General features: G+C 34.3%; 3 protein-coding genes across 3 annotated transcripts; all 3 read left to right on the top strand.

Annotated features, from left to right (window-relative positions):
* Positions 1–1,788: 1,788 nt before the first annotated feature.
* LOC142553351 (4-hydroxy-tetrahydrodipicolinate synthase, chloroplastic-like) lies at positions 1,789–5,114 on the top strand. Its single transcript, XM_075663551.1, has 3 exons — positions 1,789–2,173; positions 3,302–3,386; positions 3,950–5,114. The coding sequence occupies exons 1-3, from the start codon at positions 2,128–2,130 to the stop codon at positions 4,875–4,877; spliced, it is 1,059 nt and encodes a 352-aa protein (XP_075519666.1). The 5' UTR covers positions 1,789–2,127; the 3' UTR covers positions 4,878–5,114.
* A 2,808-nt stretch (positions 5,115–7,922) lies between these two features.
* On the top strand, positions 7,923–8,963 carry LOC142553352 (cysteine-rich repeat secretory protein 55-like). Its single transcript, XM_075663552.1, has one exon. It carries the CDS (start codon positions 8,019–8,021, stop codon positions 8,811–8,813), a length of 795 nt encoding a protein of 264 aa, XP_075519667.1. The 5' UTR covers positions 7,923–8,018; the 3' UTR covers positions 8,814–8,963.
* Positions 8,964–11,423: 2,460 nt separating this feature from the next.
* LOC142554469 (uncharacterized) lies at positions 11,424–12,335 on the top strand. Its single transcript, XM_075665137.1, has one exon. The coding sequence runs from the start codon at positions 11,545–11,547 to the stop codon at positions 11,839–11,841; it is 297 nt and encodes a 98-aa protein (XP_075521252.1). The 5' UTR covers positions 11,424–11,544; the 3' UTR covers positions 11,842–12,335.
* The last annotated feature ends 681 nt before the right edge of the window (positions 12,336–13,016 follow it).

Raw genomic sequence — 13,016 nt, 5'->3', positions numbered from 1 at the left:
ATATTATTATTAAAAAAATATATTATATAGTACAACAATGTTGTGTCATACGAGATTTCGAAACATAAGATTTATCTATGATAGAATCTACGTTTATAACAAGTTATATATATATGGAATTGGACAATCTTTCTTCTTTTAAGCTAATTTTTTAGGTCGGGTTAGGTCCAAATCCTAATATTAACATTATATTAGAACCGAAACCCACCGTTATGTGTTGAACTGTACATAGTTGAGTCACCCATTAATATTTTCACCATTCAGTTGTTCATTTCTGGGCATAATAGGGTGTGTTAAGATGTTTTACATAAGTTGAATAGAGTTCACGTGAGTTGTATATATAGATTTTATCAATCATCCTCATAAGTTAGTTTTTGAGGTTGAGTTAGCTTAAAATCCGAATATTAAACCTCAATAATACATCACTCGAACCCATGTGTCTATGTACCTAAACTTTTCAATCTAATAATTGATTTCCTGGAAACAATTAATGAAAGAGAAATATTTTTAAAATTTTAAAAATTTGATAAGGCGATTATATTAGACATGATAAGGAATATTATAAAGAATAAAATCGTTTTTTACACTAACTCTTAGTAAATTGATGCATAATTATCGTAAATAACTTAATACATGAATTATTAATAAATTGACAAATTGATATATGAACTATTTTAAATGATTTTATTAATATATGATCTAACTAAAATGTCAATTTTACATTTGAATTAAATTTATTTCAAGTAAAATTATTGTTATTAAATTCAAAAAAATACAAATTATATTTTCAAAATGTTATTTTATTGATTAAAATTGTAAAAATAAATTTACGTTTATTTAAAAATTATATTATAATAAATAATTATCCTATTATTCGTATAAAAATGGAAAAAATATTAATTAACACAAATAGTATCATTGATAAATCATATACCCAAATATAATATATTTCACAATTTTCAAAATATTTATAAATATATGACAAATGATATTTTAATCTCTATCTATATTACAATACTGTAATTATATGCAACTAAAATTTAGATCAGTAAACAAATTATAGATTTTCAAAAAGATTTATCTTTTAATGACCTATAATTTTTTAATGCCGAACATTTTTTCTAATTCTAACAAATTAATATCAGATTTTGAAAAACTAGAACGATAAATTTTTTTATTTATTCTTCCAAAAACATATACCTTCTCCATGTTCAAGTGACAAATATTTATTTATTATATTTTTATCGATATGAAACAAAATATAGTTGTATATTTTACTCGATAATTATTTATCATAATATAATTTTTAAATAAATATAAATAAATTAAATGACCCTGAAAATAAAAGCGTGTACCTAATTGAATTTATTAGTAGTAATTGAACTTAAAAACAATTTAAATTAATAATAAAATTAACTTTTTAGCTTAATCATGTACCAGCTAAGCTATTTACAATATCTAATATACACATTTATGAATTTATAAATAGTTTTTATATTAATTAAAGCCTATTATCAATAGTTAATATATTAATTTATCAATTTATTAATATTTAATATACAAAAATGAATTTTATCCTTATTATAAATATTTCACGCACGTGATTGTTTCTGTGTGTATATTTTTCAAACTAATTAATTTTCTGAAATATTATAATTAATGATTAGCATTAAATATATAATTTATTATTGTCATTATTTTTATGGATAATGATAAAGATATATTTTAAAATTTTGTCGAAACGACATGGTAGTAAAGGGCAGGAGTGTCATTTAGCCATATACCCTCGAGCATTCTCGACGTGCGACTCATGTGAGCGGCTTTCCTTTATTCCACTGAACACCCTAAGACTCACACGCCGCATCTCCACCTCCGCCCGATTCCGCCTCCGCCACGGTCACCGCCACCAACCCCCACATTTCATCACCATCTTCTCCAAGTCTTCAATTCCAGGCGTGGTGATCTGAGAGAGAAACAAGAGTCGTCTATCTTGGAATTCAGAAATTGTAGTGGCAATCCAACGTCAGGCCTACGTAGTACCGACATTGCTGAAAAATCAAGTTTAGTGGATCGTATTCTTGCCAATTTCCCTACCTACCTTTCTCAATTGATTACTTGTTTCTGCCAATGACATCGGCTATTGGATGCTGGTCTCTGAAAGCTACTCATCCAGGTATTGTCTTTATGCCTCTATTAAAGCACACTTTGAGAGATGCTCAACAGTAGTTTTGTTATCTGTTATAATTTTGGTTCGCTAGATCATTGATTTACGCCAAGAAAAAATGGTGGTTATGTTCATTTGATGTTTGTGTCTATTAAAATATGAAATTCAAGTAATCCTAGCGTTATTTCGATGTCGGTTGCTGTTGGGATCCGTCTGTTTCTTGTGTTCATTCATATTTTTGGCTTGTCTTCACATGTGTGTGATATATTTATAATCTATTTTCCCCAAATTGGACGCATTTTATCTGGCTTCTTTTTTATGTATGTGGTGAAATGACTACATTATTAAAAAAAATATCTTTAAGCGTTTGAAAAGTGCATAAATTTTCACATTTTTTGTTCTCTGTTTTTGTTGCTTCGAATTCCTTACACTAATGATTCTATATTGAATGCGAAAATTTGTGCTAAGAATGAGTACACTACACAAATATAAAGTCGAGACGAGAAATACTTTTGGGAATCAGCTTCTAACATCTGGCTGTAATGTTTTATTCTTTTCCCTACTACTATTTGGCTCCTTCAACGCTGCCTTTGCATTGTTGTTATTTCTGACTCAGCCAATATTCAAAAATTTGGTTCCCTCTTGAATCACCTAAGATGAAAATAGATGAGACATGTTTCCTACAACTTTGAGTCTTTATACCTAATGATATTTGAAGGAACAAACTTTCATACCTTGGTGATTGTTTATCAATAACTTGCTAGCGACAGGAAAATGAGTCTTTCTCCTTGATTGATGAATTGCATACTATGAAAGTAAGGGTTAGATCGAATTCGACTGTCTCAAATCTGGTTTGTATTATCGGGCAATCGTCGTACATTCTGCACTATAATTTTGATTTTGTTATTTGAATGAAAAGATATATAAAAGGTTATCCTCCACTCTTCCTTTACCCTTTTTTCTCTTGATCTCTTTGACACAGAAATATTTATGCTGATATGATTGATGTGAATCTATCGCCTCAGACTCAACTTGGTTGTATCAATTGAGTGTTTATGGTTGATTTTACTTCTTTCTATAACCTGTGCCTCCTACATAATGATGAAGCCAATTTGTACTATTAATGAAATCATGCAGGACAGATGCCAAAATGGAGGTCTCCCATAGCAGAGCTAATTCCAAATGTTCATCTGCCAATGCGCAGTTATGAAGTTAAAAATAGGTAATTATTTCTTCTTACAAGCGATCTTTAGTGTCCATTTTATATCCAACAGAATAGAACACAAGCTGATTTTATTTTCTCGTAGCAGTGTGCAATCTCTTCCATGGTCTTCAAGATAAAATCGGATGCTAGGCTGTTAATAGCTAGAATGGTCTCCAACGGATACAAACTGATTTTATTTTTTTGTAGCAGGATGCAGTCTCTCCCATAGTTTTCAAGATAAAATCTGACTCTGTACTGTTAATAGCTAGAATAATCTTGTGAGTTCTTGGAAATGTAATACAAGGTTCTCTCCTGTATTGTCATTTTTATATATTGCTGTTAATGATTCCTTAGAATTAAAGGCGAGTTATTGATTGAAGAAAATTTGTAAATTTAGACCCTTTCCACCTTCATTTCAAAGGATAGTTCGCAATGTGCAATATTTATTTGCATCATTAGTTGGATGGCGGGAATATACATTGATTGAATATGTAGCTCACATTACATTAAAATAAAATAACTGTTATTATCATGTCAAAACAAAGTCGTAAGCCTGAAATGTGAATTCCTTTTTCTGGCAGGACTAATGTTGATGATATAAAATCGCTTAGATTGATAACGGCCATCAAAACCCCCTATCTTCCCGATGGCAGATTCGATCTAGAGGCCTATGATACATTAGTAAACATGCAAATGGAGGATGGAGTTGAAGGGGTAATTGTTGGGGGCACCACCGGAGAAGGCCAGTTGATGAGCTGGGACGAACATATTATGCTCATTGGTCACACAGTGAACTGTTTTGGTGGATCCATCAAAATTATTGGCAACACTGGAAGCAACTCAACACGAGAGGCAATTCATGCCACTGAACAAGGCTTTGCTGTTGGAATGCATGCCGCCCTTCATATTAATCCTTATTATGGTAAAACCTCCATAGAAGGTATGATTTCTCATTTCAATGGCGTGCTTCACATGGGCCCAACAATTATATACAATGTGCCATCACGAACCGGCCAAGATATTCCACCACACGTAATCCATTCAATGGCACAGAACCCCAACTTAGCTGGTGTCAAGGAATGCGTCGGAAACGATAGGATTGAGTTGTATACAAATACTGGCATTGTCGTGTGGAGTGGGAATGATGATCAATGCCATGATTCGAGGTGGGATCATGGAGCTGCTGGAGTAATTTCTGTCACCAGTAACTTAATTCCTGGCCTAATGAAAGAACTCATCTTTGAAGGAAAGAATCCAACTTTGAATTCCAAACTTCTCCCTCTAATTGAGTGGCTTTTTCACGAGCCAAATCCTATTGGCTTAAACACGGCTCTTGCTCAGCTTGGGGTCGTGAGGCCTGTTTTTCGCTTACCTTATGTACCCCTCCAGTTTGAAAAGAGGGCCGAGTTTGTAAACATAGTAAAGGAACTTGGGAGGGAGAATTTTATAGGAGAGAAAGATGTTCAGATCCTCGATGACGACGACTTCATTTTGATTGGCCGTTATTAGGTACCATGAAAACTCTGATTTGTTTTGTTATAATATTTAGATATGATTTCTCATATAAAGGACACTTTTTTGAGGTATGAATTCGAATCAGAACTTTTTATGTAGTGGGTTGGTTTCGTCGAAAACCACCACTTTTGAGTTATCTCTTCTTAGTGGACAAATTAACCAAGCGTGGTTCCATTGTATGCATGAGATTTTCTCGTAGACTTTAACCTTTTGTGGTCCATCTGCTCAATTCGTACACGTGTCCAAAGGACTAGGTATGAAACACAGTTCGGCATTCGCTTTACCTTCTGGATTTAGAAAATTCGGATTGCATGTTTAAATTTCCATTATTTATTTATGTTTTTGTTATAACAGATAGCTGCCGATATCATTATTTAATACCTTGTAATAACTCATTTTATGACTTTTCACTGGTTTCGTGAAATTTTCATGCTAATCTACGGTTGTGGGGGTACTGTTGAAATATAAACGAACTGAATCGGTCGAATTCGGTTCAAATTAGTTCTATTCGAATTGTTCAAAATAGTTCTATTCGACCTCGATTCGAAGCTCAAAAATTTTAAACTTCTTGGGTCGAATTCGATTCGAAAGAATCGAACATATTAGTGAACTATTAATCGAAAATAAATATTCGAAACACTTGAAATTTATTTAATTAATATAATTATATTATCAGTAAAATATTAAAGTTCGCGAACGGATCTTAAATTATCAAGCAAAATAAATCAAATATTTTTTGAGATGGTTCGAAAAGCTCGCGAAACTACCAAATTGTTTACATCTCTGGTTTGAAACTCGAGATTATATCACAGACGAAGTATTCAAAGTTCAACGACATGCTCAGCATCATTAAATTAGGATGAGATGCCTACGTTTGAATCTCTCTTTTATTGTGTATAGGTGCCTAAGAGAAAGAGCTTTGACAAATCCACGAGTGGTTGATTCATGGACTTTGTCTTCGAGAACATTGTAGAGGGTGTGCACCACTGTATTCATGAAATTTAAGGGTGAAAGAAAATTCAGAATCTTAGTTAAAGAGGTCATATATATATATATACACACATATATATATATATAGTTTTTTTTATGTCCATCAATCGTGTTCATATTTGTGTTTATCATTGAAGTCTTACTTATCCATCGGATGTTATTAAATATATCAAAATTGTATAATTAATAGGTAAGTGTCACTTTATTGGTTGACACAGTGTTGTCACCAAATTATACATTTAATTTAATAGATGAGTGATAACTTATTGGTGTCCACGGATGTGAACACAATGAGTTAATGACCTATCAAAATTATATATATATATGTTGGAAAAATAGAATTTTTTGTTTTTACGTGGGTATTTACGAACCCACACTTAAGGTTGGCGAAGAGATTTCTGTGGTAATTACATCATGGTATCAGAACTATTATATATTAACTTTATTTTTTTAAAAAATATATAATCAAAGGAGGTACTATCTCGGCTCCTCTCAATTGTCGCCTGATGTCTATACATTAAATGATTCAACTCGTGCATATTTGATCAAATAATAATTTCTTTACAATTTATTAATAAATTAATTAATTGTGAATCCATCCCATATTAGAAAGATATAAAAAATAACAATTGTTCTTAAAAAAAAAAACAAATAAAGAGAAAAAACGACGCTATTTGATATTTTGAAATGCAAAAGAGCGACATACCTACACAAGCACGAGTTCCGGAAAAAAAAAAAATCCTACAAACATAAACTGATAAATCAATTAGGACATATATTTTGAGCTCGAAACACGTTTAAGAACATATTGGAACATGAACAAAACCAGCTTATGTTTATTAAAATTAACTCAACCACGAAGCTTCTAAATTCAATAAATAATTAGATAAATTTGAATCATGTCCTTAATAAAGAGTATTTTTATTAATTATGACAATCAAAACATCTTAAAATGTTAGCCTAAAAATCATCAAACACTAGTCGTTTTATCAAAAGTTTTAATATGTGATAGTGTTAACTGTTATATCTGTTATTTCAAGTTCTTCTTCTGTTCTGAAATTCGGGTCTTGAATCACGAACAAAATAGCAGCAAAAAGAGCAAGTCGAGGCAAGGAATTTCCTTCGTCCGCAAGATGAAATTGCCCGTATCAAAGTGCTATACGTTGCAAACAATCGTCTCCAAGATACAACGACTTCAATCAAGAGAATGCAGCACTACAAACTCTTGAACGCAGCGAACAACAATATGTTTGAACTTTCAAGTATGTAAATGAGAGAAAGAAAGAAAATGCAGCAATATGGCATGAAATTTTCGAACCCTTGAATGATGGATGGGGGGACTATTTATAAATGATCACCGGATGCGATGAAGAGTCACGTCTTTCCAGACCGGATGTGTTGAAGAGTCACATCTTTAGTCAATGGATACATTGTTTGGGGCAAAAGCAGCCAAGAACAGATGCAAGATTGCCAAGGGACGCGCATGTTTTTCTGAACCAGCGCTGCGTGCGCAGCCACGCGACAACACGCGCGGCCGCGCGCAAGGCACTGTCTCAGTGCGCTGCGCGCACAGCAAGGCGCGCGCGGCCGTGCGTCCTGTTCTAGCCGAGGGCTTCGAAAGTCAGCAACATGCACGCATCCGCGCGGGACGTGGCGCACCCGTGCGCGTACCTCTGTCCAAGTGCATCAATTTGCGGCTCTAGTGACTGAAAAAATTTATTTACCAAATAAATTTGATCCAAAAAGATTAATACTTGTCAAAGACCGCACCGCACCGACCCGAGACGAGACGAGCGCGTGTGTGTTTCACCGAGACACAGCCTATTAGCGTCTTCCCCCTTCTAAAAACTTCTGGTATCCCCTTGGAGCCCAAACCTCTATTCAAACTTGGAGTTTATAAGAAAGATTTCATTTAACTATTTTCTACAACTCTCACGCCCTTTTCTGTTCAATAACTCTCCGATATTCATTTATTCAAAAATATCCAGAACAGTGTCTGTATTTTCAACCCAAAAAGAAAAGTCTAAGTGCAAACCACTAAGTCAAAAAACACCGCTACTGAACCCTCCCCCACTTGATGCAATAATTTGGCCATTAAAAAAGCAACCCACCAATGAAGTTTATTGTCTTATTCTCATCATAATAATGAATCAAATTCTCAATTTTCTTCTTACAATACTCTTCCTCTATATTTCCACTGCTGAATCTGCAGACCCTTTATCTTATTTCTGCAATGATGATACCAAAACAGATAACAACACCCAATTGTCAAGAAACATCGACTCCTTGCTACCTAGATTAGTACAAGGCGCGATCAAAAACGGATTCTTGGCGACTTCTTATGGGCACGGGGATAATCAAATCTACGGCCTGGCGCAATGCAGAAGCGACGTGAGCGGCTCCGATTGCTCGGCTTGCATCCAAGACGCCGGGAAACAAAGCCGGAAACTGTGTCCGAACCAGGCGGACGTGAGGATTTGGTATGACTATTGTTTCTTGAAGTACAACACGGTCGAATTCTTCGGACAAGTCGACACTTCCTACGGCGTCTTCTTTTGGAACGTGGCAAATGTGACGGATCCCGATGTTTTCAACAAGAAACTCGGAGCTTTGGTGGATCAGATCGAGTCAAAAGCAGTGAAGCTGCCTGGAAGCAAAGGACTCGGGAAAGCGGAGACGGCAATCTCTAATTTCGAGACGCTTTACGCATTGGTTCAATGCACAAGAGATCTGTCGCCCATAAACTGCGCTCAGTGCCTTGCTATCGCGATCGGGAACGGCTTCACCACTTACTGCAAGGACAAGAAAGGATGCCGAGTTTTGTATGGGAGCTGCTACGTCCGATACGAACTCTACCCGTTTTTCTTTCCACTCGATTCACAGGGATCCTTGGTCGGTAACGCTGCCAAGTATGAATCTTTCAAGGTTTATAAGCCTTGATCATTGATTATCTACTCGATCTTTATGCCTTTTTGGTATCTTTTCGTACTCGTTTTAGTGCTGCTTTTTGAATAAAATGTAACGACGTTACTTTAAGTGTACAAGGTTTTCGAATTCTCCGCCATGCATAATCTATCTTTACTTTTCTCATGTCTATGCCCTGAACTGAGCAGTCATTAGAAGTCTAAAAATAATAATATGTCTAAATTATTAATATTATTCATTTTTCTATCCAAATGGATTAGATCAAGTTCAACGTCTTATCATTTTTCAAAGTCAAACTTTTTAGCTCAAAACTCGAAAAATTAAATATTTTGTCAGTGGACTAATCGAAGTTCAGCTATGCTCCATATTTATTCAGTTATTAGGTTGGCTTAGTTTTCAATACATGATATTTCAAGTATTTATATATTATAAATATTTGTGCAAAAATGAAATCTTTATGTATAAAAAAATTCAATTGCAATAATAGCGTAATCGATTTAGTGTATCTTGAAACTAAGAAATTTTTTGCAAGTGGTAGCGATGGAAGAACGAATGATGTTTTACTAAAGATTTCACTTTTTAGTATAATAATGTTGTTTGTGCTTGTAATATTATTGTTTCATGTGCTACACTCTTAATCGATCAAATAAACGAAATTCGTGTATAGGACCGAGTGTCTACCTGTTTTACCAAAAGTTATAGCTAGTGGTAATGATGCAACTCAAATCTTTTAAACCGCACAGCAGCTCAAGCACCACGATTCGATCGCTCTAACCAAGTAGGCACAATTATTACACCCAGCAATCTCCCTCCCAATAATTGCACTCCTTGCGATCAATGAGAATTGAACCCGTGATCTTGGCTCTGATACCAATTGTAGGATCGAGTGCTTACCGCTTTACCAAAAGCTATAGCTATTAGTAATGGTGCAACTCAAATCTTTTAAACCGCACAGCCAGCTCAAGCACAAGGATTCGATCGCTCTACCAAGCAGGGACAATTATTGCACCCAACATAGTGGATTCAGCATAATGGATTCTTGGTCCAAAGTGGATTCGTGGCTCCCGTTAAAATTTAAATTGCATTTCATTCGCATGTCTTTTGGTATGTTTTGGTACATAATTTTAGTCGGGTTTGCTCCTTTTGGAAGAACCATTTCTCGTCATTCCATCCTTGGAATAGAATATTCCGGGTCGAGCCCAAGTTCTGATGGGTGCTCTTTACAGCCTGGTTATGTGCAAGGCGTAAACAAAGATACTTCTCATGCATGCAAAAATTTAAAAGATATCCAAGTTGATAAAGTAGATGAACATTTAACCAATTGTCAAGTTCGATTATCTCTACCGACACTTCCTCAAGCGAACTCATCATACGGACATTGTCCAACGTGATTTACAAGATATTGTGTTTGTCCGGGTTTTGCCCAGTTTGCACCGAAAAGTAGTGACGACATGTTCTCACGTCATAAAAAATTCATTGAGGATTTAGGCGTTCTTAAAATCTCGAGTATTTATTCAAAATCCTACAATGCCAAAATTTTCAATATGTTTATACTTCATCCAAAAAGAAGTACAAGATTAATTAAATCCGGTTAATTCTTGATTCGAACAAAGTGTGCATTTCTTTTTCCTATTCAAGAATGTAAGATACTCGATTATTTTCATATAAAAAAGGGAAAAATTATAAGGTTATACTTTCATCCTAATCGGGTATGAAAAAATATTTATGTGTTTAATATTAAAATAGATTTGTCTCTTGTGAGACGGTCTCATGAATCTTTATCTGTGAGACAAGTCAACTCTACCGATATTCACAATAAAAATAATATTTTTTCATGGATGACCAAAATAAGAGATCCGTCTCACAAAATACGACCCGTGAGACCGTCTCACTTAAGTTTTTGCCTATTAAATTTTAACACCTACTTCGGCCTTTTGGTTCCATAAAAGAGTGTATAAAAGTAGGCTCTTCGGAGTTAATTAGGGGTTCTCTCCAATAATTAATTTATAAACCTAACAATATATATTTCTCAAAATATATAATTACTATTCCAACTTACTATATAATATCATTTCAATTTTCAATAAAAAAAAATTTACTTTAACAGCATCAATATGGATTATTTTAAACCTTTACGATACCAACTTTTCAAAAATATATAATTTTTTTAATAAAACTGTATTTTAAAATTCTTTAAATCAACAAATTTACTGTAAAAATATAGAAGATTCGATGCAGCATGAGGAGAATAATCAAGGAGAGTGGCCCAATATCGAAGAGCCGAAAAGTGGAGGGATAAGTAATGGTAGTAATAATATAAAAATTAGGCTAGCCTACATGCTCTAATCATGACATTAACACTTCTAAAGATAAAAAAGAGAGAATAATCTTATAATTTAAAAAATTATGCACAAAAAAATTTGTGAGACTGTCGTATGTGTTAATTTTGTGAGACTGATATTTTATTTGAGTAAAAAATGATAAAAATATTATTTTTATGTCAAAAGTATTAATTTTTATTGTAAATATGGTCAGAGTTGACTTGTCTTCTCACGAAGAAATATATGTGAGATCGTGTCACAATTATATTAATAAAACATAATTATTGCTCTAATTATCTTCATAATTACCTTCATTATTAACATGCTCCACCATCTCTCATACACTATTTATATACTACAACCACTTAGAAACAAATTAAAGAAAAAAATTCCCCTCTGGATTGAAGTCTAACCAGGTGATAATCATGTTTGCGAGAGCATTTAGCATCTCCCTACTGCCCAACTCCGCCGTGGTGATAGGGTGGTGCCGCAGCAGTAGACGGAAGAGGCGGCGGAAAGACGGGATAATTCGTCTAGGGAGCAGGCGGCGATGGTTCTCTGTAGGGTCACGTTCAATGTTGAGACGAGGTGTGATCATGGCTACTCTGCCTTTTCGAATGTTGAAGAAGATATTGACTCAAATCATGAGAAATGGGCAGTTGATGGAGGTCTACCGTTGGTATTTGCCAATGATGCGGCCTCACTTGTTTCCTCTATGTTGACTTGACGAATGAGCCACTTGATTTGGAAGCAAACTCTTTGTATATCTTGCTTGTGTTTTGTACCTTGTACCTTGTCGGTTTAATAACATGATTTTTATAAATTAGATTAAGCACTTTTGAACATAAAATCACATTGAGCTGTGGAATCAATTCATAGCAAGGAGAATCGGCAGAAACAGCCGCGATATATACATACATCATATTGATTTCATGAACAAGTTCTCAGAAATTTTATGGACTTGAATCCAAGGTTTCTTTAAAGATATTAACAGGATTCGCAAATTAATTAAATGTATTTACAACTCGGAAACATGGTCTCAGTTAACAGTGGTGGCTGGCCGTTGGGATATTCGATGCAGGCGGCACTTGAATGAGCCGGCATGACTAGTGTCGGAGCATATGCATAGCCTCTTTGATATTGGTTTCTTGTCCAGTTTTTCTTTCTCGTACAGCACAGATTCCACCGCCTTGTTCGAACTGCGTGTGGAAATAGACACTTTTTATCAAAAATATTCGCAACACAGCTCCGACCCTCCCTCATCACAATCAAAGTGTGATATATATATATTTGAACCATACGAATTCAAGAATTCCCAAAAGATTCAATTAATTTTAGATTTGATTATTCTAGCTATTCTGAAGTACTACTTATTCCAGATGAGATGAACAATTTATAGTTTTTTTTAAAGAAGTTTCAAGTCGAACAATAAAAGAAATTATACTTCCAAAAAGGGCTGGCTAATGTAATTGTTGTTCCTCTTGAAAGAAAGAAAAAGAAAATCACTAAAACTTCGGTCAAATCGATTACTTTTATCCCACAAACAAAAACCATATATATATAATCCCACAAGTTTATAGCTAAAATCACAATATATTGTGGGAGGTGAAACAAAATAAAAAGACGAACATGCATGGTAGATAGGTAGGCCGTACCGATTAACGTGGCCGGATTTGGAGTGTCGATCGTGTATCTCAAAGAGTAGACCCATTTTTTTTTGCAGAGAAATCAAGAAATACGATGGATGTATAATCAATCAAAAAACACATATATTGCTGTATATATATAAATAAATAAAAGATCAAAATCTGAAAGTGAGCACTTTTAACAAATCCGTATATTTTTGTGGGATTTCGTGCGACTCTCTCTATCTAAGTTGACCAGAGAAGTTCGGAAG

This window comes from Primulina tabacum, chromosome 8 (assembly GCF_025594145.1).
Source record: "Primulina tabacum isolate GXHZ01 chromosome 8, ASM2559414v2, whole genome shotgun sequence".
Lineage (NCBI taxonomy): Eukaryota > Viridiplantae > Streptophyta > Magnoliopsida > Lamiales > Gesneriaceae > Primulina > Primulina tabacum.
The sequence above is the reverse complement of the archived record's forward strand: the minus strand, read 5'-3'. Positions and strand labels throughout refer to the sequence as shown.